Source organism: Mustela putorius, unplaced genomic scaffold (assembly GCF_011764305.1).
Source record: "Mustela putorius furo isolate JIRA1106 unplaced genomic scaffold, ASM1176430v1.1 tig00003845_pilon_pilon_pilon, whole genome shotgun sequence".
In the NCBI taxonomy this organism is placed as follows: domain Eukaryota; kingdom Metazoa; phylum Chordata; class Mammalia; order Carnivora; family Mustelidae; genus Mustela; species Mustela putorius.
The window spans coordinates 60,103,152-60,128,497 of NW_025421998.1; the positions used below are offsets into that span (position 1 = coordinate 60,103,152).

General features: G+C 41.3%; 1 protein-coding gene across 2 annotated transcripts in view; it reads left to right on the top strand.

The window, feature by feature from the left end:
- Positions 1-25,346, top strand: part of CHN2 (chimerin 2) — a 295,981-nt gene that overhangs the window by 175,270 nt on the left and 95,365 nt on the right. For both annotated transcript variants that reach the window (XM_045062830.1, XM_004762561.3), the window contains exons 4-6: positions 14,420-14,451; positions 18,557-18,670; positions 20,381-20,666. In XM_045062830.1, the coding sequence (XP_044918765.1) occupies positions 14,420-14,451; positions 18,557-18,670; positions 20,381-20,666 (432 nt within the window). The remainder of the gene's footprint in view (positions 1-14,419; positions 14,452-18,556; positions 18,671-20,380; positions 20,667-25,346) is intronic.

Below are 25,346 nucleotides of genomic sequence, written 5' to 3' on the forward strand. Positions count from 1 at the left end.
TATTTACCTGAGCTATTTCTCTGAGTAGTTGGAAGTGTCAGTCTTTTCTTAAGAACTACTGTTATAAAAATGATTAGTGTTCTCATAAGTAAATATCTCCTCTTATCTTCCTTTTAATTCACTTGATGTTTTTAAAGTATTGATTGCTTGTTTATATTTTGGTCCAACAAATTTTTTTGAATAACCTTTCTTGGGAATGCTCAAGGTTTTAAAGTTCCTTTTTGTCTAAAACAGGGTTTCTCAGGCTCGTCACCATGAATGTTCTGGCTAGGAAAATTCTTTGTTGTAGGAGGGGGTGAGGGCTATTCTGTTCAGGCAGGATTTTACCAACACCCTTGGACTCTACCCACTATGTGCCGGTAGTACCCTTCACTCATGACAATCAAAACTATCTCCAGACATTGCCAGATATCCACTGGGGAACAAAAACATCACCCACCCTCCCAGTTGAGAACCCCTCGTCTAAGAAAGTTCTTTTGCTTCTTATTTGTTCTAACATTATCACCGATTTTTACATCACAACTCCTGGAAAAATCTGAAGGAAAAAAAGAGAGACAGAAAACAAACCAAATGATGGGAACTGCTCTGGTCCCGAGCACCCCAATCTCATATACTGTGTATGTCTATAAATTAGCGGAATATTTATGCCAGGTTATTAAAGTGCTTGACTTGGATCTACTTACAGAACTTTGGAAAGCCATTGGTAACCTTTTAAGGAGGTTTATTACAGAAAGACCGGCCAGTAGATATTTTTACAACACATTGAAATCAAGACAGGAAAAAATTTGCCCCACCAGTGCCCCATCAGAATTCTAGAAGCCTTAAAGTAATGCCATAAGGAGAAAGAAGGCCTTCAATTCTAGATGAAAAGAAACAGGAGATTTTAAAGTTTGCTCAATTTTCATTCTATACTATGCACTTTGACTACACGAGTATAAATCTCAGTACTCACATTTTCTTTCTGTCCTTTTCAATAGGGAACTTTGATTTTTAATTAGGGAATTACCATATTTATTTTTTTCTGGATAAAATTGCCCAATATCACCAATATAAATCCCCCCATCAAAGCCTTTTCTTCTGAACTTGATCTGTATCTCAAAAAATTCAGCAGTCTAACTGCCCCGAGTAGGAGGTTGCTAAATTGGGTTTTAAAATTATTTCTATTAAGTAAAAACTTAACATATACCAGCTGCTGAGGGATTATAAAAGCTTTGTTTTCTCAATAATTGGAAACCTTGTTTACAGAGGACTCACAATATCCTTTAAATGTCTTTGTGTTGAATATAAAAGAACTTGTGTTTATCTAGGCAATGATAATCTGACTATAAAGAAAACTCATTTAAGGATTATGCTTCCTGTCTCTCACCATGCAGCTGTCACCCTACTGTTCTCTCAAGCTTTGCAAAATGCTGAGAATTACTCCTTAAAATTAGAAGAATAAATTGGAAAACAAACCAGGTAGCTGGGAATACAGAAAATTTTAAATTACAGGGGAATAGTTGAGAGACCCAAAGTATCACTACATGTCGGCAAATTTATGACGAATTCTTGTTCGTTAACTCATTGACAGAACCCGGTTCTTTCCAAAGAGATTTTAGAGTGTTCAATCCTGGCAGAGTACAGTTAAGGACAATTCAGGTAATCTACTATCTATCCAAAGTGGAGAACTGTGTGCCGGCCCACAAAGGCATCAGCATTGGTTGTATATACTCCAAGGAAGCTGAGAATCACGGTCATTCAAGGTGTCTGTGCTGGGTCTGAAGCCCCTTACTATCTCCGTGACCTCAGGCTGGTTATTTAGCAGCTGCCTGCAAAATAATAGCACTCACTTACCTCATAGGGTTGTTGGGGGACTTCAATGAGATACACATGTAAAAGCGTAAAGACAGTTGCTTGGCCCAGGGTAGGCACTGCGTAAATGCTAACCTGTTACCACAATGTTCCCAGCCCTACAGTTCTTTACAGGCATTATCTCATCTGAGCTTTATTAAAATAGTACATTTTTATAACTCCGGTTTTATTGGAAATTGAGGAAAATGAGATGCAAAGCAGTTTAATAACCTACTCAGGGTCACACAGAAATTGAATTGACACCAGGCCTCTGCCTTCAGAGTCTCTGCCTCATTCTGCAAACATGTAATGAGCACAGGCATCCTTTGCTCTCCAAACACTCGCTATCGGAGTATCTGCTGCAATAACTCAACAGGAAGTTTTAGCCAAAATCATTCTCCTGGCTAAAAACGTGCTATTAACAAGTTCTCATCTGCTACAATGAGTTCTCCAGTGCACAGCAGCTTCTCAGACTTTCCTGTGCACATGACTCCCCTTCCAAAATGCAGATGCTGCATTTCTAACTAGATCCAAGGTGAGGCCAGTGCTGCTGGTCCTAGGATTACACTATGAGGAGCAGGGATCTAGGAGGCGGAAGGGGACTTCTCGAGTATCTCTGTTGTCCTGATTGACCTGGTTTTGTGTTTAAGCACATTGCACATGATATCCATAATTCTCCCCACTTTTCCCCCGAGGGATTAGCCCTTTGGTATTTGTTGAGGCCAGATACCAGGGAGCACTGCCAATGCGGGTCTAACCTAGATAGTCTATTTTTTTAATAGTACCTGCTCAGTATAGGATAATGAGGTTCCTTCCTATTCTCTTCAGCAGTGGATACACACCAATATACCTGTTAATTACTCCCTTAAGTGTTAAACAATTATGGAATTGGGCTTTAAATATTTTATAGTAGGCAAAAATCCTTATCAGGTTGTTATATAGTTATTGAAAGGCATTTAAGTAATATTTGAGAAATCAGTACTTTTGAATAAATTACTTTTTTCTATTTAAAATAATGGGATATAGGCTCTTTTGTTTGACACGTTTTTAAGAGAGGATCAAATTCAAAGAACTACACTCTTTCTGTGCCAGACCAGAGGCAAAATCCTGGGAATGTCGTGATGATGCAGGCCAAAATTGCTGCTTTGAAAAACTCATAAAGTAGAGAAGAAATGGGCAAGTATGTATTTAAAATATAAAAAGAGCTAAGAGAGCACAGTGAAGAATGGGCCTAATGGAACTGTGTATGTTAATTCTACTTAAATTAAAAATTTAAAAATAAATAATTAAAAAAAAAAAAAAAAGACTGGCCTAACTTTTCTTCTTGTGCAGGAAGGCTCTTTCTGGATACCAGAAATAGCTATTAATCATTGAACTGCTCTGTGTCCCAGCCACGGCCAAGCATGTAGCTTGTAACGCATTTACTCATTAAATTATTACAACCACTCAGTGAGGCAGGTGAGCCACTTTTATTATCATACCCATTTTAAAGATGAGAAAAACAAGGAACAGAGATAAGTAATTGCTTATGGATACACAGATTTGGCATCAAAGCCAGACAGCCTGAGTCTAGAGCCTGCCCTTCCAACTTGCATGTGATCTGCCCCTATTTTATTAAAAGGGAGCTCAGGATCTTAAAATAAGAATATATGGAAAACAGAAGACATATTGGAGAGAGCAAATTATGGAACCATGAGTAACTCTGTTTGATTGTAGCATAGGATGAATGTGGGCTGATGAGACCCTTAGCAGGAAGCCGTAACATTTGCATTGGCTGTAGATAAGTAGGTACATGGTGTGTGGAGGGCGTGAACAGGACTAGACAGGACTAAAACCATTTTCAGTAGTCACAGTACTGGCAATATATCTGAGGTGTGACTATAAAGTCATAAAATAGATTTTACTTTAACACGTGTGTTATGTGAGTGTGGTCTCATTCCAATCCATCATCTTGGGAAGTTATGTTTTATTTCTGCTGAGGTCCCATTGCTCAGAGCATGTTGGGAATGTCTCTTGTAAAATATCTTCAGGACAGAACGTAGTGCAGATTTTATTATCTAAGGATTATGCCTCTTTTTTGTCTCATATGTATTTCCTAGTTGGATATGTATTTCCTAGTTCCCTTTTTACTGAATTTGGCTCTGAATAACTTCTTCCTGTTAGCTGCAATAACAGCCACTCTCAACTCAAAAAACAGATATATTGTTTCCATATACTGGTGATTCTGACTTTAGTATGCACTTAAATATTATCTAGGGACTTTATCAAATAACACACCACAGCAGTCCCCTCAGTAATTCTGGTTCAGTTGGTCTGAAGGAAGGAGTAGTAGTAGATTCCTAATCTGTAATCTTTAATAAGTATTCTGAAGTTTCTGTTTTGAATGACCAGACTTTGAGAAAGACAACTGTAAGGGCACCTGGGTGGCTCAGTCTGTTAGGCGGCTGCCTTTGGCTCAGGTCATGATCCCAGGGAGGGACCCGGGATCAAGGCCTGCATTGGGCTCCCCGCTCTGCGGGGAGTCTGCTTCTCCTTCTCCCTCTGCTCTTCCCCCCATCCCCATTCATGTTCTCTCTCTTGCTCTCACTCACTCGCTCTAAAATAAATAAATAAAAATTCTTAAATTAAAAGAGAGAGAGAGACAGCTGTAAGGATATTCAAGAGAAAACATGGTAAGCCTTAAGAAAATTCCAAAAGGGGCACCTGGGTGGCTCAGTGGGTTAAAGCCTCTGCCTTCAGCTCAGGTCATGACCTCAGGATCCTGGAATCCAGCCCCGCATTGGGCTCTCTGCTCAGCAGGGAGCCTGCTTCCCCCCATCCCCTCTCTGCCTGCCTCTCTGACTACTTGTGATCTCTATATGTCAAATAAATAAATAAGATCTTTTTTAAAAAGTTTCAATTATGAAAAAATAAGAAAGTTCCAAAAGAGAAATTCCAAAATGTTCTGGTCAACACTGGCATCAGTGGCAAGTATGGCCTACCTTGGGGGGAACTGTTCTCCCTTACATGATGCTTATGCAGAATAAAATCTTCAATTATATTATTAAAAAGAATCTGCATGGTTACACCGCATATACCGAATTCACCTGTGCTTCAGGAAGACCCATTTCATGTGTTTGTGCACTGATCATCTGTTTGGTGTTCTTCCGTAAAGAGAGGTATTCCTTTCTGAACCAGATAAATCATCTAAGGATCTAGTATTTTAGGGCTCAGCAATATATCTACAAGTTATTGGGTTGTTTGTTTTGTTTTGTTTTCTTAAAATGATGGGCTTCTTCCAGTTCGTAGAGTTGGAGCACTAAATCCCAAGAGCAAGTATTGCAGATACCGTTTCTATTAGTCTTCTCCATGGTGACCAGGTTCACCAAAGTGATGGGCTGTCCAACTCCAGCTCTTTTCCTGAGATAATCAGTGGCAGGAATGCTCCAGAACCAACCTTCTTTCATGTTTGGGATTTGTTATGTTTTTGTCCCTTGCTGAATCCATGTGACTCCCTAAGTTAGCCCTCTATTTTTTTATCAAGTTCTTGATTTATTTTAACAAAGAGAATTTTCAGTGAGAATGGGAGAAGAGCTTCTGAGCTGCCTTTCTTTTTATTTGTCAACTGTCTTCTGTCTTGCTCACTGAAGAGAATCTCGTACAACTGGAAACTGAAATTCAGTGCTATGTCTTCTTTAATCAATCCACATTTTACAGGTTGGTCCTGATTCTGCTGGTGGCTGACACAGAGCCATACCCGGGCACAGAGTCAGGCTTTCTCTGGGCATCGCTGGGTCACAGTGTAGAGGTTACCAGTCTGTCTAGTCAGGTCCTTTATTTCTGGGAGCCCTGACACTCAGCTTGTCTGGATCAAGGATCCAATATTAGCCGCCTTGAAAACATGTGGATGTTCTATGATTTTTCTAGGGCCATATAACTTAATTTAAGCTCCTGACTGGTTAAAAGCTTAGTGAAGTATGGAGAGAGAGACTATGTTTAGAGCCCTGTGAGCAAAAAGTTTAGGAAAAGAATAGGATTTTGTTTGTTTTTGGTTGCTTTAATCCCAGCCCCTATCTCTCTCACTTTAGCAAGGACGACTATATCATCTTGAACTGTCCTCTAGACAGAATCTTACTTGGTATTCCTCAAGGCACCATAAATACTGACTTTTCTATTTGGGGGCCTATGTTAGATTTCTCAAGTTGGTTTCCTCCTGCTCCAAATTCAGAACACTCCTGAGTGCCTCAGATCTTCCTCTCCACACCCGTGGGTTTATTGTTTCATTAACGACGACAGGGCTGAAAACGGAGCCCTGAACATCGTAAGCATGGCGCATATTTTTATGATTGATTAATGAACTGAAAGCAATCTGTTGTCTTCTTGGGAGTCAAATTCAACATTCATTAACTACTTACTTGTACGCCAGGAGTTAGTAGTAAGTTCTATCTTCCATGCTGTCCATCTGGGAAGTCAGATGAATTATTCTTCCCTTTCAGGGAGATAAGAGGAGAGAAGCGGGGAATGGGGCTGGGAGCTTCTCCTAGATTTGCAAGTGTGTTTTATGGCTCAGCCAAAAAGATAGAGATAAAGTTGTCTTTATATATAGGTAATCATTTCAAAGAAATAGATTATTGACTTTCAAAGATTGGAGAGCTATCTTACCCATCATTTATTATTTACTTCTACTGACTTTTCTAGTTTAAATTTGTTCTGTGGCATGTTGGTGTTGCAGACACATATCTACAGTATCATAAAAGTAAGAAAGAACTTTGAAAGCTAAGAGAATGATATACATGGCAAAATATTCGATTCCTATTAAAAAGCTTACCAGCATGTAGAGTGATGAAACACATCAGATAAAGAGATGTCTTTTACATACTTTGTGCTTCTAGTAATGATACTATTTAGATCTTCCTTTGTAAATGACACTGAGCAGACTTCAAACCTTGAAGATAAAGAGTTATGAATGCCCCCTCTTGGTTCAGTGCTTTTCAAGTGTAAAATGCACAGAAGAGTGAACATATATTCAGATGTGTCTAGATGATGAGTTTTAAGCCAGTGAGGCTTGTCCAAGGCAGGCCTGTGAATATGTTCCTCGACTCCCCCTTTCTGAGCCTTTTCCTCTGCTTCAGGGTTCTTGACCATCCTCTTAGGTCCTCAGCATACTTTGGAGAGTGGAGGGAGCCAGGAAACTGCCCAGTACCTTAAAATTCCACCACTGTGTTTGTGAGTCCTGCTGAGAGAACTGCCCATTTAACTGTGGACAGAAATGACTATAAACGAAATGGCTGCCAGACCCCCATTTACTCTAGTAAATAAACATAAGCTTGCTGCTGTAACCCTCAATGAGAATCCATAACTCAATGGGGGTCCACTATATTCTCAGTGTCCCTGGAGTTAAGTTAGAAGAACAAAAGCTGAGCATGAGAATTCATGTTAATTTCTTACCAATTCTAACACCACGAACACAAAACAAAGTTCTTATGAAAGTAGATTATCATATATATATGATAAAAATCCAACATGATAATCCCCAAGCTCAAAATGTGATTGAAAAATATTTTCTGGGATGCTTATGATTTTTAGTCAAGTCGTGAATGTTGTCCTCTGTGTCTTGTACCTCTGCTGTCAAGTGAATTTCAGACCATTCACCATTTGTTTAAAAATAAGGATATCGATTTTATCTGGAAAGAGACCAAATGAAACTTGAAATCTGGGTGCATTTCTTATTTTTATTATAAATACATAATGTAACAGTTGGAAGAAGACTGAAATCAGTGCTTAAGTTTTATTCATTTTATTTTTCAGGATGATGTCTTAAAATATCTTTATAAATTTCTTTTTTTTTTTTTTTTTTTTTTTTTTTTTTTTTTTTTTTTTTTTTTTTTTTTTTTTTTTTTTTTTATTTTTTATAAACATATATTTTTATCCCCAGGGGTACAGGTCTGTGAATCACCAGGTTTACACACTTCACAGCACTCACCAAATCACATACCCTCCCCAATGTCCATAATCCCACCCCCTTCTCCCAAACCCCCTCCCCCCGGCAACCCTCAGTTTGTTGTGAGATTAAGAGTCACTTATGGTTTGTCTCCCTCCCAATCCCATCTTGTTTCATTTATTCTTCTACCCACTTAAGCCTCCATGTTGCATCACCACTTCCTCATATCAGGGAGATCATATGATAGTTGTCTTTCTCTGCTTGACTTATTTCGCTAAGCATGATACGCTCTAGTTCCATCCATGTTGTTGCAAATGGCAAGATTTCATTTCTTTTGATGGCTGCATAGTATTCCATTGTGTATATATACCACATCTTCTTGATCCATTCATCTGTTGATGGACATCTAGGTTCTTTCCATAGTTTGGCTATTGTGGACATTGCTGCTATAAACATTCGGGTGCATGTGTCCCTTTGGATCACTACATTTGTATCTTTAGGGTAAATACCCAATAGTGCAATTGCTGGGTCATAGGGCAGTTCTATTTTCAACATTTTGAGGAACCTCCATGCTGTTTTCCAGAGTGGCTGCACCAGCTTGCATTCCCACCAACAGTGTAGGAGGGTTCCCCTTTCTCCGCATCCTCGCCAGCATCTGTCATTTCCTGACTTGTTGATTTTAGCCATTCTGACTGGTGTGAGGTGATATCTCATTGTGGTTTTGATTTGTATTTCCCTGATGCCAAGTGATATGGAGCACTTTTTCATGTGTCTGTTGGCCATCTGGATGTCTTCTTTGCAGAAATGTCTGTTCATGTCTTCTGCCCATTTCTTGATTGGATTATTTGTTCTTTGGGTGTTGAGTTTGCTAAGTTCTTTATAGATTCTGGACACTAGTCCTTTATCTGATATGTCGTTTGCAAATATCTTCTCCCATTCTGTCAGTTGTCTTTTGATTTTGTTAACTGTTTCCTTTGCTGTGCAAAAGCTTTTGATCTTGATGAAATCCCAATAGTTCATTTTTGCCCTTGCTTCCCTTGCCTTTTGCGTTGTTCCTAGGAAGATGTTGCTGCGGCAGAGGTCGAAGAGGTTGCTGCCCGTGTTCTCCTCAAGGATTTTGATGGATTCCTTTCGTACATTGAGGTCCTTCGTCCATTTTGAGTCTATTTTTGTGTGTGGTGTAAGGAAATGGTCCAATTTCATTTTTCTGCATGTGGCTGTCCAATTTTTCCCAGCACCATTTATTGAAAAGGCTGTCTTTTTTTCCATTGGACATTCTTTCCTGCTTTGTCGAAGATTAGTTGACCATAGATTTGAGGGTCTATTTCTGGGCTCTCTATTCTGTTCCATTGATCTATGTGTCTGTTTTTTTGTGCCAGTACCATGCTGTCTTGATGATGACAGCTTTGTAATAGAGCCTGAAGTCCGGAATTGTGATGCCACCAACGTTGGCTTTCTTTTTCAATATCCCTTTGGCTATTCGAGGTCTTTTCTGGTTCCATATAAATTTTAGAATTATTTTGTTCCATTTCTTTGAAAAAGATGGATGGTACTTTGATAGGAATTGCATTAAATGTGTAGATTGCTTTAGGTAGCATAGACATTTTCACAATATTTATTCTTCCAATCCAGGAGCATGGAACATTTTTCCATTTCTTTGTGTCATCCTCAATTTCTTTCATGAGTACTTTATAGTTTTCTGAGTATAGATTCTGTGTCTCTTTGGTTAGGTTTATTCCTAGGTATCTTATGGTTTTGGATGCAATTGTAAATGGGATTGACTCCTTAATATCTCTTTCTTCTGTCTTGCTGTTGGTGTAGAGAAATGCAACTGATTTCTGTGCATTGATTTTATATCCTGACACTTTACTGAATTCCTGTATAAGTTCTAGCAGTTTTGGAGTGCAGTCTTTTGGGTTTTTCCACATATAGTATCATATCATCTGCGAAGAGTGATAATTTGACTTCTTCTTTGCCGATTTGGATGCCTTTAATTTCCTTTTGTTGTCTGATTGCTGAGGCTAGGACCTCTAGTACGATGTTGAATAGCAGTGGTGATAATGGACATCCCTGCCGTGTTCCTGACCTTAGCGGAAAAGCTTTCAGTTTTTCTCCATTGAGAATGATATTTGCGGTGGGTTTTTCATAGATGGCTTTGATGATATTGAGGTATGTGCCCTCTATCCCTACACTTTGAAGAGTTTTGATCAGGAAGGGATGTTGTACTTTGTCAAATGCTTTTTCAGCATCTATTGAGAGTATCATATGGTTCTTGTTCTTACTTTTATTGATGTGTTGTATCACATTGACTGATTTGCGGATGTTGAACCAACCTTGCAGCCCTGGAATAAATCCCACTTGGTCGTGGTGAATAATCTTTTTAATGTACTGTTGAATCCTATTGGCTAGTATTTTGTTGAGTATTTTCGCATCTGTGTTCATCAAGGATATCGGTCTATAGCTCTCTTTTTTTGGTGGGATCCTTGTCTGGTTTTGGGATCAAGGTGATGCTGGCCTCATAAAATGAGTTTGGAAGTTTTCCTTCCATTTCTATTTTTTGGAACAGTTTCAGGAGAATAGGAATTAGTTCTTCTTTAAATGTTTGGTAGAATTCCCCCGGGAAGCCGTCTGGCCCTGGGCTTTTTGTTTGTTTGGAGATTTTTTAATGACTGTTTCAATCTCCTTACTGGTTATGGGTCTGTTCAGGCTTTCTATTTCTTCCTGGTTCAGTTGTGGTAGTTTATATGTTTCTAGGAATGCATCCATTTCTTCCAGATTGTCAAATTTATTGCCGTAGAGTTGCTCATAGTATGTTCTTATAATAGTTTGTATTTCTTTGGTGTTAGTTGTGATCTCTCCTCTTTCATTCATGATTTTATTTATTTGGGTCCTTTCTCTTTTCTTTTTGATAAGTCGGGCCAGGGGTTTATCAATTTTATTAATTCTTTCAAAGAACCAGCTCCTAGTTTCGTTGATTTGTTCTATTGTTTTTTTGGTTTCTATTTCATTGATTTCTGCTCTGATCTTTATGATTTCTCTTCTCCTGCTGGGCTTAGGGTTTCTTTCTTGTTCTTTCTCCAGCTCCTTTAGGTGTAGGGTTAGGTTGTGTACCTGAGACCTTTCTTGTTTCTTGAGAAAGGCTTGTACCGCTATATATTTTCCTCTCAGGACTGCCTTTGTTGTGTCCCACAGATTTTGAACCGTTGTGTTTTCATTATCATTTGTTTCCATGATTTTTTTCAATTCTTCTTTAATTTCCCGGTTGACCCATTCATTCTTTAGAAGGATACTGTTTAGTCTCCATGTATTTGGGTTCTTTCCAAACTTCCTTTTGTGGTTGAGTTCTAGCTTTAGAGCATTGTGGTCTGAAAATATGCAGGGAATGATCCCAATCTTTTGATACCGGTTGAGTCCTGATTTAGGACCGAGGATGTGATCTATTCTGGAGAATGTTCCATGTGCACTAGAGAAGAATGTGTATTCTGTTGCTTTGGGATGAAATATTCTGAATATATCTGTGATGTCCATCTGGTCCAGTGTGTCATTTAAGGCCTTTATATCCTTGCTGACCTTTTGCTTGGATGACCTGTCCATTTCAGTGAGGGGAGTGTTAAAGTCCCCTACTATCATTGTATTATTGTTGATGTGTTTCTTTGATTTTGTTATTAATTGGTTTATATAGTTGGCTGCTCCCACATTGGGGGCATAGATATTTAAAATTGTTAAATCTTCTTGTTGGACAGACCCTTTGAGTATGATATAGTGTCCTTCCTCATCTCTTATTATAGTCTTTGGCTTAAAATCTAATTGATCTGATATAAGGATTGCCACTCCTGCTTTCTTCTGATGTCCATTAGCATGGTAAATTCTTTTCCACCCCCTCACTTTAAATCTGGAGGTGTCTTCGGGCTTAAAATGTGTTTCTTGGAGGCAACATATAGATGGGGTTTGTTTTTTTATCCATTCTGATACCCTGTGTCTTTTGACAGGGGCATTTAGCCCATTCACATTCAGGGTAACTATTGAGAGATATGAATTTAGTGCCATTGTATTGCCTGTAAGGTGACTGTTACTGTATATGGTCTCTGTTCCTTTCTGATCTACCACTTGTAGGCTCTCTCTTTGCTTAGAGGACCCCTTTCAAGATTTCCTGTAGAGCTGGTTTGGTATTTGCAAATTCTTTCAGTTGTTGTTTGTCCTGGAAGCTTTTAATCTCTCCTTCTATTTTCAATGATAGCCTAGCTGGATATAGTATTCTTGGCTGCATGTTTTTCTCGTTTAGTGCTCTGAAAATATCATGCCAGCTCTTTCTGGCCTGCCAGGTCTCTGTGGATAAGTCAGCTGCCAATCTAATATTTTTACCATTGTATGTTACAGACTTCTTTTCCCGGGCTGCTTTCAGGATTTTCTCTTTGTCATTGAGACTTGTAAATTTTACTATTAGGTGACGGGGTGTGGGCCTATTCTTATTGATTTTGAGGGGCATTCTCTGAACCTCCTGAATTTTGATGCTCGTTCCCTTTGCCATATTGGGGAAATTCTCCCCAATAATTCTCTCCAGTATACCTTCTGCTCCCCTCTCACTTTCTTCTTCTTCTGGAATCCCAATTATTCTAATGTTGTTTCGTCTTATGGTGTCACTTATCTCTCGAATTCTCCCCTCGTGGTCCAGTAGCTGTTTGTCCCTCTTTTGATCAGCTTCTTTATTCTCTGTCATTTGGTCTTCTATATCACTAATTCTTTCTTCTGCCTCATTTATCCTAGCAGTGAGAGCCTCCATTTTTGATTGCACCTCATTAATAGCTTTTTTGATTTCAACTTGGTTAGATTTTAGTTCTTTTTTATTTCTCCAGAAAGGGCTTTTAGATCTCTCGAGAGGGTTTCTCTAATATCTTCCATGCCTTTTTCGAGCCCGGCTAGAACCTTGAGAATTGTCATTCTGAACTCTAGATCTGACATATTACCGATGTCTGTATTGATTAGGTCCCTAGCCTTCGGTACTGCCTCTTGTTTTTTTTTTTTGTGTTGAATTTTTACGTCTTGTCATTTTGTCCAGATAAGAGTAAATGAAGGGGCAAGTAAAATACTAAAAGGGTGGCAACAACCCCAGGAAAATATGCTTTAACCAAATTAGAAGAGATCCAAAATCGTGAGTGGGGAGAAAGGGGATAAAAAGAGGTTCAAAAAGGAAGAGAGAAAAAAAAAAAAAAAAAAAAAAAAAGAAAAGAAAAGAAAAGAATTTTAAAAAAAGAAAACACCTAAGAAAAATGTAAAAAAAAAAAAAAAAAAAAAAAAAAAAATATATATATATATATTAGATAAACTAGTAAAAAATCGTTAAAAAAGAAAAAGGTAACAGTAAAAAAAAAAAAAAAAAAATTTTACCCGAAGGCGAGAAAAAAAAAAAAAGAAAAAAAAAATGAAAAAAAAAAAAATTAAATTAACTGCAAGACTAAAAAAAAATCACAGGAAAAAAGCCATGAGTTCCGTGCTTGGCTTTCTCCTCCTCTGGAATTCTGCTGCTCTCCTTGGTATTGAAACCGCACTCCTTGGTAGGTGAACTTGGTCTCGGCTGGATTTCTTGTTGATCTTCTGGGGGAGGGGCCTGTTGTAGTGATTCTCAAGTGTCTTTGCCCCAGGCGGAATTGCACCGCCCTTACCCGGGGCCGGGGTGAGTAATCCGCTCGGGTTTGCTTTCAGGAGCTTTTGTTCCCTGAGCGCTTTCCGTAGAGTTCCGGAGGACGGGAATACAAATGGCGGCCTCCTGGTCTCCGGCCCGGAGGAGCCGAGAGCCCAGGGCCCCACTCCTCAGTGCGCCCTCAGAGAACAGCGCCCAGTCACTCCCGTCTGCCTGACCTCCGGCCGCGCTCCGAGCTCACCGAGCCTGCGACCGGTTCAAGGTAACACGGAGCTGCGAGCTTACTGTCAGCTCTGTCTCTGTAGCCGGCTTTCCCGTTCCAATACCCGCAAGCTCTGCGACACTCAGACACCCCCGATCCTTCTGTGACCCTGCGGGACCTGAGGCCACGCTGACCCCGCGTGGGCTTCGCCCCGGTTTAGCCTCTGGAGCGATGTCCCTCAGCGGAACAGACTTTTAAAAGTCCTGATTTTGTGCGAGGTTGCTCCGCCGCTTGCCGGGAGCCGGCCCCTCCCCCCGGGGTCTATCTTCCCGTCGCTTTGGATTCACTTCTCCGCCGGTCCTACCTTTCAGAAAGTGGTTGATTTTCTGTTTCCAGAATTGCTGTTCTTCTTCTCTTCGATCTGCCGATGGATTTTCAGGTGTTTGCAATCTTTAGATAAGCTATCTAGCTGATCTCCGGCTAGCTGAAGCAGTCTCAGCTTGCTACTTCTCCGCCATCTTGACTCCTCCCCTCTTTATAAATTTCTTAATATTTTCCTTTGTTTCATTTGAAAATTCTTTTATTGGATGATTGGGTTTAGGTGGAGAATGAGCCTCATGATTAGAGAAATACGATGATCCTACATCATCCTATCCAAGACAGAAGCATGTGTTGTCTTACTCTGTGTCTTCATGGATCTCAGATTTGGGGTATTAAAACTGTAATAAAATTACTACCAGGATTAGCTATGTTCATTTGAATAGCGTTTTTATCTCTCTGATTTGAATTCAAATGCATTATTAATATTTTTCTCTTTTTTTTAATATAGGTGGAGAACAGACCAAAATATTATGGAAGAGAGTATGTATCATGCTATTCTTTGTTTTAATAATGTAATAAGTAGTCATTTTTATGTCATTTAAATATTAAATATTAAAAATCTTCTAATATATAGTCTTCATCAAATATCTATTGTGCAAGCGTTTAATAATAAGGATAAATGCAATCAGACCCCTTTGTATTGAATTTTCTTTTTAAGACTCAGGTGCTTTGCTTCCATGAATGTGGGGGGGACATACTTCCTGCTATAGTTTTCTCCAGTAAAGCGGCCACTGAGCGCCTGGCAAGTATTTGAAACGTAAGGCAGCCTTTTCCATGACTGAGGCTCTGTTAGTATTTTATTTTACTTTCCACCTTGATGCTGTATAAACATTTAGTTTCAAAGATTGTAACCCACGTGGCTGAATTCCTTACTTTTCATACTCAGTAAATGCAATAAGAGGAAGTCACCCCGTTTCCCCGCAGTCTCATAAAACCAAAATAATGTTTTCTCTTGAATTGGATAGATTAGCCAAATAGCCTCAATACCGTAATGATTACTTCCTCTCATTTCCCACTTAATTTCAACTCTTGTTTTGTCTTACTTTCTCAGAAACCTACCGTAAAGCAAATATTCATGCTGTAGAAAGTGTTCTCAGTATCAGGCTGTGGTGGCGTAGCTTACAAAACACAGGCAGAACAACACACACGGGGGTCAGGTGCACATCCCTTCCTTCCCACATCCAACCTGGAGGGCTGATGAGCCACAGTCTCTTTCAAATCCATGTCCCATGCTCTCCTAGCCAACCCAAACCTTCTTCCTCTATTCCCTTCCCCATCAGAGCCTCATCTTCCTGATGAATGACCCTCTCCTGTGTCCCAGCCCAGCAGTGACTTCCTAATGGCCATGGCTGCATTTCTGAACTTTGCTTTCTAGCCTTGGGAATTCAGCCAGGACCCTGGAATACATTCTGCCCCGGAGCGCCGGCCCCTGCTCTCGGCCATCCCCACGTCCCTAACTTCTAACCTCGCTAGTTAGGATGCTTTTTCCTTCAGTGTCCTCATTGGAATTTCTGCTCACAGAGAACACAATTAATAAAGAAAAAGAGAAAGGAAAGCCTTCCAAATGGGACACTTTTGCACGTGATTTCCAAAAGGAACTGTATTGTGCATTTTCTTTGCTGCATCAAAATTTTGTTGAATGACCTTTTAGTTATCATTTTCCAACCCCCAGTCCACACAAACTACATAGTGAGAGGACAGCAAAGGAACATTTTCTTAACCACAAAGGAACATTTTCTTAACCACAGAAAAAGGACCATTTTGCATTAGAGGGAAATTAGCTTAAAAACTTCAGATTCTGTGTTTCTTTCTTTCTTTTTTTTTCTTTTTTTTTTCTTTTTTAGAAATAAAAGGCTTTTTGTTCCATTTGAAAAAGAATAAATACTCTCTTCAGGAAACATAAATGAATTTTTTTTTCTCCTAGTAGGATTCACAAGAAACTGTTGACAATGGATACCTTTAGGGGAAGAGAGTTTTTACTCTCATGTTTACATTTTTACCTCTTATGTGCCTTTTAACTTTTTAATTTTCCCACTGTGCATCGGTATTAATACCTGCTAATTGGGGAAAATTAGAAAATATATAGGTAGAGAAGGTGGAGAACATCCTCAGCTCACCATGAAAAAAATCATTGCTAACTTTCCCCGGTCCTCCCATCCCTTCCGGTGTTTTTCAATGCATCCTTTCTTTCTACAAAAAGGGGATCATAAGATATATATATATCACAGATAGTTTTAAACCCATGCATAAAGGGGGTGATGAGCTGCGAGCTAGATTCACAGAACTGTGATTTTCTTCTTTTGAACAATTGAGTTCAACTTGGTTCTTGACGCTTTATGTCTGCTGCTGGCTATCAGCTATACCGTGTTGAGGGAATTAGGCTGAGCTGTTTTCAGGGTACCTGCCTTTTTGGGGTGTCTTTCCCCCGCAACAGTGACCTGAGGCAAGGGTGTCATGTCCCTGTGTCCTTCACTGCGTGTGCCTCTGTCCTGCTGTGGTCATCCCCTCCCTTGCCCTGGCCCACGGTCAGCTTGTGTCCTGGACAGCACCCTCCTCCAACCTCTCGTGGCACCAGCTCTGACTCCAGTGTGGGTAACTTTCCAATGCCTGGTGCCCCTTCTGCCTCCTACCATGTCCCTGTCACCACACACACACACACGCGCATGCGCGCACACACACACACACACACATTCTCTCTCACACATACTCATACACATGCACACGCACACAGCACACATTTCTCTCTCATGCACACACACTCTCACACACATGCTCCCTCTCATACACACTCATACACATGCTCTGTCTCTCTCATACACACAGACTCATACATACACAAACTCTCTCTGTCTCATAAACACACTCACACACATGCTTCCTCTTACACACACTCATACACATGCTCTGTCTCATAAACACACTCACACACATCCTCTCCCCACACACGTCCCCCGGCCCCGTGCCTGCGAGGCTCCCTCAGGTCTCTCTGCCCAGGCCGTCAGTCCAGCCCAGCTCGTACTGCGTAGGAGGTGTTCCCACAGGTTCCCGGGGTTCAGTGGCTACACATCCAGACAAAGCCCCAAACATGTCTGCTCTGGCTCCAGAATCCCCATACATTCATCTGGGATCCATCGGTTCCAGTCCTGAGTCTGAGCTCTGCCCCATTTCCTCCCAGTACCCCTCCTGCAAGAACTGGGGACCCCGATCTCTTTTGGGGGCAGACAGGTTGCTTGTGTGCCACATCTGTCCTCACTGCAGAAAAGTGCTGTTCCAAGGACCCCACGTGTTGGCTCTTGAGATTTAAAACCAAAATTCGGAAAGCAGAAAACCTCCTTCTCTCACCCTATCATGGCGTTAGACTTGTGAGAATTGATTGTGGAACTCAAAGCTGCAGCTTCTTCTGGCCTCTCTCCCCTAAGACAAAAGCTTCAGTTTATAAGGTCTACTTGTTAAGAGGGACGGAAGGGAATTAGGAAATAAATATGCAATAGCTGTTTTTCCCCTAAGCTATTATCATACTACATTTGTCCTCACTTCATTTTCACATTCCTGGGGGAGAAGTCCAAAATTTGTCTAGCCAACTCCCACCCTCTTGCCTCCTTTCCAGGAAGGTGAAGGGATTCTTTGTCCAGAAAAACTTCTCTGGTTATTCCCCCAAAGATCTTCAAGCGTGGGTAATCCTGGGAAGAGGGTGTTGTCCCCTCTCCCAAAAACCTTGGGTCCCACAGCAGTGGCCTCACACCTCACCCCAGCTCCGCCACCTTCCCCACCAATCCAAACATGGATTGATCAAATCTCTCACAAGTTGTGGTAGGGGAAGAGCTGTCTTTGCTTCAAGACAACAGAGAAGTTTCCCCAGGAATCACTGTCCACTCCGTAGGCCTCCAGAGTGAAGCAGTCATGGGCAAGCCTGCGTTCTTCCCACATATGCTGTGTGCTGTGTTTTCTACATACCTGTGTATTATTTTTTAAATTGCAGAAAAAAATAATAAATGTGATCTTTAAAAAAGAACAATAGATACATTTTTTTTTTTCAAACATATCTCTAAGCGATTGCTCTCAACATTAAAAGGAACGGAAGAGTGTTGATTATAGCTGACTATTGTTTCCAGAGAATGAGACTCTGAAATTAACAACACCCTGTACCTAAAGAAAGCAAGTTGATAATCAATAGTGTTCATTAGCAATCCGGATACATAGTTTCTCTGTTTGAGCTGAGAGCTAAATTGGTAATTGCTCTTTTGTTATTCCCCATGGTTAAAGAAGGAGCCATAATCTGACCTTTTGTTTTGACTTTCGCTTTCAACTTGAGACCAAAGACAAGAGCAAAAGGCCAGCTAGACTTGGTCTCCGCCTGGTCTCCAGGTGTTCTTTTTCTTTTGCCTACCTGAACACTTCTCATATGTTTGGGTGCTTGCTCAGAAATGGTTCCAACTGCATCTTTAAGATATATGGTAGCTACTCCCCTCTTCATCCCAGTGGGGTACAGTCAGCTCTGGGTGGCCCCACCATCTTTGTTAGCCTAGCTCTTGGTGGTGTGTACTTTGTGGTGTGCTGAGAACAAAGATGGTCTGTCTCTCCTCAGGTTTCATGGGATCATCTCCCGGGAGCAGGCAGATGAGCTTCTCGGAGGCGTGGAGGGTGCCTACATTCTCAGAGAAAGCCAACGCCAGCCAGGATGCTACACGTTAGCTCTAAGGTGAACTTGATTCTATCCATTGTTGCTACTGCTCTATAAGTGGCCTTACTTAACTTTTCTCGCACGTTTTGATTGCCGTAAAATATATGTAACATGAAATTTACCATCTTAACCATTTTTAAGTGTGCATTTCAGTGGCATTAAATACACTGGCAATGCTGGGCATCCATCTTCACTGGGGCTTGGCAGGATTTTTTTGTCATCCCAACCAGAAACTCTGTACTCATTATCCAGTCCCTCCCCATTTCCCCCTACTTATTTTTTATTTTTGCTTTGTTTACAGAGTACCACTAGCATATTAGAGGTTTATACACTTCCTAGGCCACTGGTATTATCAATAGGATGGACACTGAGGCTCTTTTTATGCACATACAGTAAACTGGAGAATTATCTGGAAAGTTAGTGCTCCTATAGTCACTTCTGCCTACATCTGAGCCAGCTGAGGAGCAATGCCTCGGCCTCACTTAGTTCCTGGGAGCCCTTGTCAAAAGTCTTTACCTCACATTGCATATGTATGCCTTCGACTGATGTGGAGTTTGTCCATGGATTCTCCCGGGGCTCAACGTTGACCCAAGGGTCACGCTGACTCCCAACAGCAGTCGTGGCACTCCAAGCCAGCAAGCCATCGGAGCAGAGTCCTCATGAGTCTTTTATCACAAAATCCCAAGAATGGAAATCACAGCACCAGAAAAGCATTGCATTTTCTGCATTTTCCTAAACTTGATCAAATATTTGGTGCCATTTGATCTTTATTGCAGTCCCATAAGGTTTGGGGAGAGCTTTCAATCCCAGAATCAAAGTGTCTTCTGAAAGTTCGTGTATGAACTCTTTGGAATTAGAAAGACCTTTTTCCATAGAAAGAATAATATTAATGGAAACACTTCCCAGGCAAGCCTGCAATGGCATATTCCATGTGTCATCTCAACACTGTGGCTGTAGAAGGCTGCTTCCCAAGTTGCACCCAGGGATGGTTTGAACCCATCTTAGATGATGGCATTATAAGGAAGTACTTTAAAAGTTAGTAAGCACTCGAGGTATGCAAAGTCTTTTCCTATCCCCCCAGCCCTCCAGCAGCAGGTGCAGGCCATCCCAGTGGGGAACAAAGCAAAGGCTGTGAAATACAGGACCAAGGCCAAGAGGGTGCGGCCAGTCTAAAGAGGGAGGCCCTTATAGATTAGATCCCTGGGAACCTGGTGGCTGCAGCCACAGAAGGGAGCTTTGCCCAGCTCCCCTCATCTCCTTTCTGTGGTAGCCACGAGGTGCTCCACTGGTGGCGGTCAAAGATGTCATAATAAGGGGACATCTGGGCGAGTGATGGTAGCTTCCCCTACAGAAGCAAGTGGCAGGTAGAGGGAGTAGTTTTCATCAAGGGAATTTAAAAGTAAAGTATTTGTAAACCAGGCTCTACCCTCTCACCTTTACAAATGAGAATGATAAGGACTCAGCAGCCTTACTGATTTCTAGGATTCCTGCCTCTCTCCAGGGGTACCTGATTTCTCCAGATCTCAGCTTTCTTAGCCATAAAACAAGGATAATTATTCCACCTGTCTCAAACTGTCTATGATAATTAAATACAGGGAGGGTAAAATCATCCCAGGTGCCTAGTTCAGTGCCTGGCATACAGTATGAACTCAAAAAGTGTCACCTACTACCTTTCTTCCATGTTCTTACTTTTAACACTGTTGTGATTTCTCCTTCTCTTGGCGGCAGGTTTGGAAACCAGACTTTAAACTACAGGCTCTTCTATGATGGAAAACACTTTGTGGGCGAGAAGAGGTTTGAATCGATTCACGATCTGGTCACAGATGGCTTGATAACACTGTACATAGAAACAAAAGCTTCTGAATACATTTCCAAAATGACAACAAACCCCATTTATGAACACATTGGATATGCCACTCTACTCAGAGAAAAAGTATCCAGGAGGCTGAGCAGGTCGAAAAATGAATCAAGAAAAACAAGCGTTACAAATGAAGAACACACAACAGTTGAAAAGGTAAGCTACACGCGTGACAGAAATGGTCTCTGCTTTTAATTTACGCTGAATAACTGCTTGGTTAAGTATGTATGTGATTGGCCAGAATGTTGGAAGAGACCCACCCACTCCCAAAGGAATCTAGAATATTCTGCTAGGAGGGATCTTAGAAATTTTCCGGCTTGGGCGTCTGGGTGGCTCAGTGGGTTAAGCTGCTGCCTTCAGCTCAGGTCATGATCTCAGGGTCCTGGGATCGAGTCCCACATCGGGCTCTCTGCTCGGCAGGGAGCCTGCTTCCCTCTCTCTCTCTGCCTGCCTCTCCATCTACTTGTGATTTCTGTCAAATAAATAAATAAAATCTTAAAAAAAAAATTAAAAAAAAAAAGAAAGAAATCTTCCGGCTCAACTGAGGCCCGGAAGTGTGAATTGATTTGCTCAAACTCATAGAGTCAGGTTAGGGCTTCACACATGATTATTTGTGGGTTTATTTGGAGTTTGAGAAAAAACACTTCATTAATGTTTTATGATGAAAATAGTCCTTGGTTTTAATTCCATCTGAGGCCTTACCGGCCGTCTCTGGGTCCACCTAGCTATGCAAGTACACGGCTTTTGTCTCTGCTCCTCTTAGGACTGAGTGACCATGTGTGGAGCACGGTCAGCCTTCCTGAAGGGGGTCTTACCTAGATAGCAGCTTTTACTGACAGATACGGGAGCTTTATCGGGGAGAATGACTCTCTCTGGGAGGCTTAAAAGACGGGCTCTCCTTTGCCTCACTGAGGATTAGAAACTCCTAAGTGGGCAGTGTTCAGGCTGCATGGGTGGTGGCCGGATGCGGTGGGGGAGACCTGATTTTCCTCTCCAGTAAGTTGCTGTTTATTGGAAAGCACCACCACAGTTTGCTAGCAGATTCTTTGGATGTGCCCCTTTAGGAACCATCTGCTTTGCCTGGTCCTATGTGTTTTCCGCTGAAAGAAAGTGACAGCCAGTCCTACCGGCCAGCCCCCACTGAGCCCAATGTTGAAGGCAAGCTTAGACCTGGGACAGATAAATGGGGGGGGGGGGTTGCAGAATGGTGGGCAATGCTCCTTCTGGTGATCACTAATCCTTAATTCAACCGGAACAGTGCCCCCATCCTCCCCTGTTGTCCAGTGTGAGCATAAAGCAAAGGAACCTCAGGTTGGCTCCCTTGGCTTTGGGACAGGGACACGCCAGAAATCACTGGAACAAGGAGGAGGGCAGACGCAAGCAGCGCAGTCCTGTTGGCAGAGATGGGCTTGATCTTAATTGATTTGCTGATTGGATTTTAGAGCCTAGGAGAACCTTCCCGAAAATCACCTCAGCTGAGCAGCTGGCCCATGAAAAAATTATTTGCCATTTTCTCTTTTATAACTCCAGTGTCTCCAGGGCACCTGTCATTCTTTTACAAATAATTGATTTGGGAAATGGTGGGTTTTCTGATTGTTTACATTTTACCAAGAGGGAGGGGGCATGATCTCCAACTTTCAGAATTTGTTCCTGTCTAGGCAAAAGCCATTCCTTAGTCTGTTTGTAAAATCTGTTCAAAAGTAATTTAGAATTGAAAATCTGGAAGCTGACCTTCCCAGCCATGACAGATCAGAAGATGAATTGTAAAATAAATCTCTGAAGCAGTGTTTGTATTTCTGAGTCAGAGAGTAATGCCACCCAAAAGGCAACCTGTTACAACGGCAGGCAACACACTAGAACATTTCCAGAAAGAGAGGCAAGTCGAAAGAGTACCTCTTATATGTCTGGGATGAGAGTTTAGATTCTGGGTACTGAACTGATATTTCTAGAGCCTTGTCCTTCGCCAAGAGGGAAGTCTGACTGCAAAAAACTGGTATTTCTAGATGATATTCCCATAAGGAAACTTGCAGGACAAAAACATGCCCTTTGTTGTAGATCGTTTTGAATGTAGTTATTAAAAATTAAAATTTGGCGGAAATTAACAATCAGATTAATAATCACTTTAGGTGAGCTTCCCAGGACACTTTTACCTTTCTAGGAAAAGGTAAATTAAAAAACATTGATAGAAGTCCACACTCCGGGAAGGATTTGATGGACAGGTGTTGGTGGTGTGGATTTTCTAGGACACTAATGATGCAATGTTTGGCTTTCCTGGGGGACATTCTGAACGCTAGGTCTAGTCATTTGCTGGAGGTCGCTCATTTTGTCAGCGAGTTTGTTAAGTAACTTGGTACAAATCCATCTCTTCCTCTCTGACCTGTGTTGACAAGTAGAATTATTAAAAGTCTCAGTCTTGCCAGAAATTCTATTTCCCTGAAGGGCAGGTCAGTGGACTGTTGCCATGGCGGCAGAGACTAGAAAAAAGGTAGCAGAAACTTGAATGGATTGACTGAGAAGTGCCCAAGGGCACCTGTCTGATTTGATAATGGCGCATCGTGGAGGTTTTAATGAGTGAAATGGGTAGATTTCCTAATAATTCTCAATCCAGACAGCCTGGCATTTCATTTTCCAAACTACTTAAACTTTGTTCGCCCATTTATTTTATTGATCATTTCCAAATGAATCCAGAGAGACGGTAGTACCTGAAAATCCCAGAATATTATCAGTGTTAATTGGCATAAAGATATTACCTACCCCATCAGATCTGAGTGGTTTCCAGATTTATCTCCTGTCAAGGTGGTTAGCAGTGAACTTGATTTTAATAACTGTAGATGAGGAAGGGAGGTGGGGAGGGTACCAAAAAAAAAAAAAAAGTTGGGGTAGTTAGCCAACAGCAACCTTTTTCTTTTCTGATTCTTCAATTGATTTTTAAAACTTTATGATACATAAGGGCCACCCATTTTGGTGCATTTAATTAAAATGGTCATGCCCTGTGTAATTTCTCTTTTTGGGACTTATTTCAGAATTGATCCCATAGATGGATTATCTACTGTCCTCCAAAACCAGCATCTGAGCAGTAGGATTTAGCATTGCTTCAGGCATTTATAATTTACAGAATTCTCATGTGTGAGGTAATTCCCCATTTTTTCTTCAGAGCAACTTTGCCAGGTCCATAGAGCAGGAATCATTGTCCCCAGTTCACTGTGGCAGAGTAAGGAACCAAACCCAGGTTTCTGAGCCCTGAGTTCAGACCTTCCTAAACCTACAGAGCTGAGAGGCCCCGTTCTGTTCTCATAGCCCTTACTGCTTTAAGCAAATACCCCTGGTTCTCCCCACACTCAGTCAGTTGTTGCTAAGAATCACTCAATATTTCCATCATTTGTTTTTTAAAAAACACCGCTATTACTAGCTGTACTAACTAAGCTTTCTTAGGAAGGATACTCTGCTGAATCAGACATATATGACAGTAGTGTTTTCCATGGCACAGGTTTATTCGATAAATTCGGCTTGCCTATAATTAAACTGCATTTACGTTTTACTAGAGAAAAACCATCCATATCCTTGCTATAGGGAAAACAGAGTTTAGAATATATCTTACCAGTTCATTCATTTCACTATTTTTTCTAACAGCAAAAATTAGAAAATAGCCTAAAATACCCATGGTTGGAGGCTGTTTCAATGAATTAGGGCTCACCCAAGTGAAGGCATACCATGCAACCACAGAAAAGAATAAGAATCCCCGTCCGCACTGATATGGGAATGATTATCCAGAGTCATTAAATGCCAAAAACAACTTACAATATAATGTGTATTTGTGGTTTCATTTGTGTGAACCAGAAGAAAAACATTTTTGCGTATGTTTTTCCCGCAAAATCATAAGCTGTCCCTTGAAGTTTATAAGAGCTAGTAGTATCACTGGTTGCCTGGCGAGTGGGTTGGGGGTGGGGGAGATTATCTGGGAAATAAGGGTGGGGACCAGATTCTTCCCTGCTATTTCATACTGTTTGAATTTTGAACCACAGTAACTGCGGCATTCTATTCAAAAAATTACACAAGAAAAAAAAGAATGCGTTAGGTTTTAAATTCACATATGCCAGAGCAAACCCTGAGTAAAACCTCTTCTGTGCTCAAGGCATCACGCACACACATACAGAGAGGAAGCAAGCAGGTCCTGCCTCTGGGTTCAGGCTGGTTTTCCCACCTCTTTGCATGGGTCCCCCTCCCCATCCTGATAGCTCCTCTTTCCCTTCATCTCTCCCTTGGATGCCTAGCAAAGAGTCTGTGTGTAGCAGACTTTAAGGCTGGGGCCAGAAGAGGGTAAAGGACCAAAATCACCACGTGAAGACTTTGATGTGACTATCCCTGGAAATGGTTGGCTGTCGCTTCCTCACTGGCACTGCTCCCCTGGGAGCCTGCCGAGCCCTCCCCACATTTTCCATGCCCCTCCCCCCACCCCATCTCTGCTTTCTTAGGCTGTGAAGACCAGCTTCCAGATTCCTCTTGCTCTCCTACAGCGCCAGGGAAGCCCTCTTTGATTTCTGCTTGTCTTCCTGTGAACCCAGGAGAGTGACCTTTTCCTGATTGAAGGACTCTGCGCCTGGTTAGGACGTCTTCCTCTGCAGATGAGCTGTTTCAGACAGGAGCACTCTCTCCTCGACCTCAATCCACCTTTTTTTTTCCTTTTTGAAATAATTATCTTCTTCACATCCAGAGTGAGCCTCTCATTGTTTATTTTGTTGTTTCAACACTAAGAACCAGGTAGCCTGCCAGAGATCTTGGCCCAGCAAGGACGCTACATTTTCCGACCCTGCCCTGGAGCAGGAGGTCATAGCCACA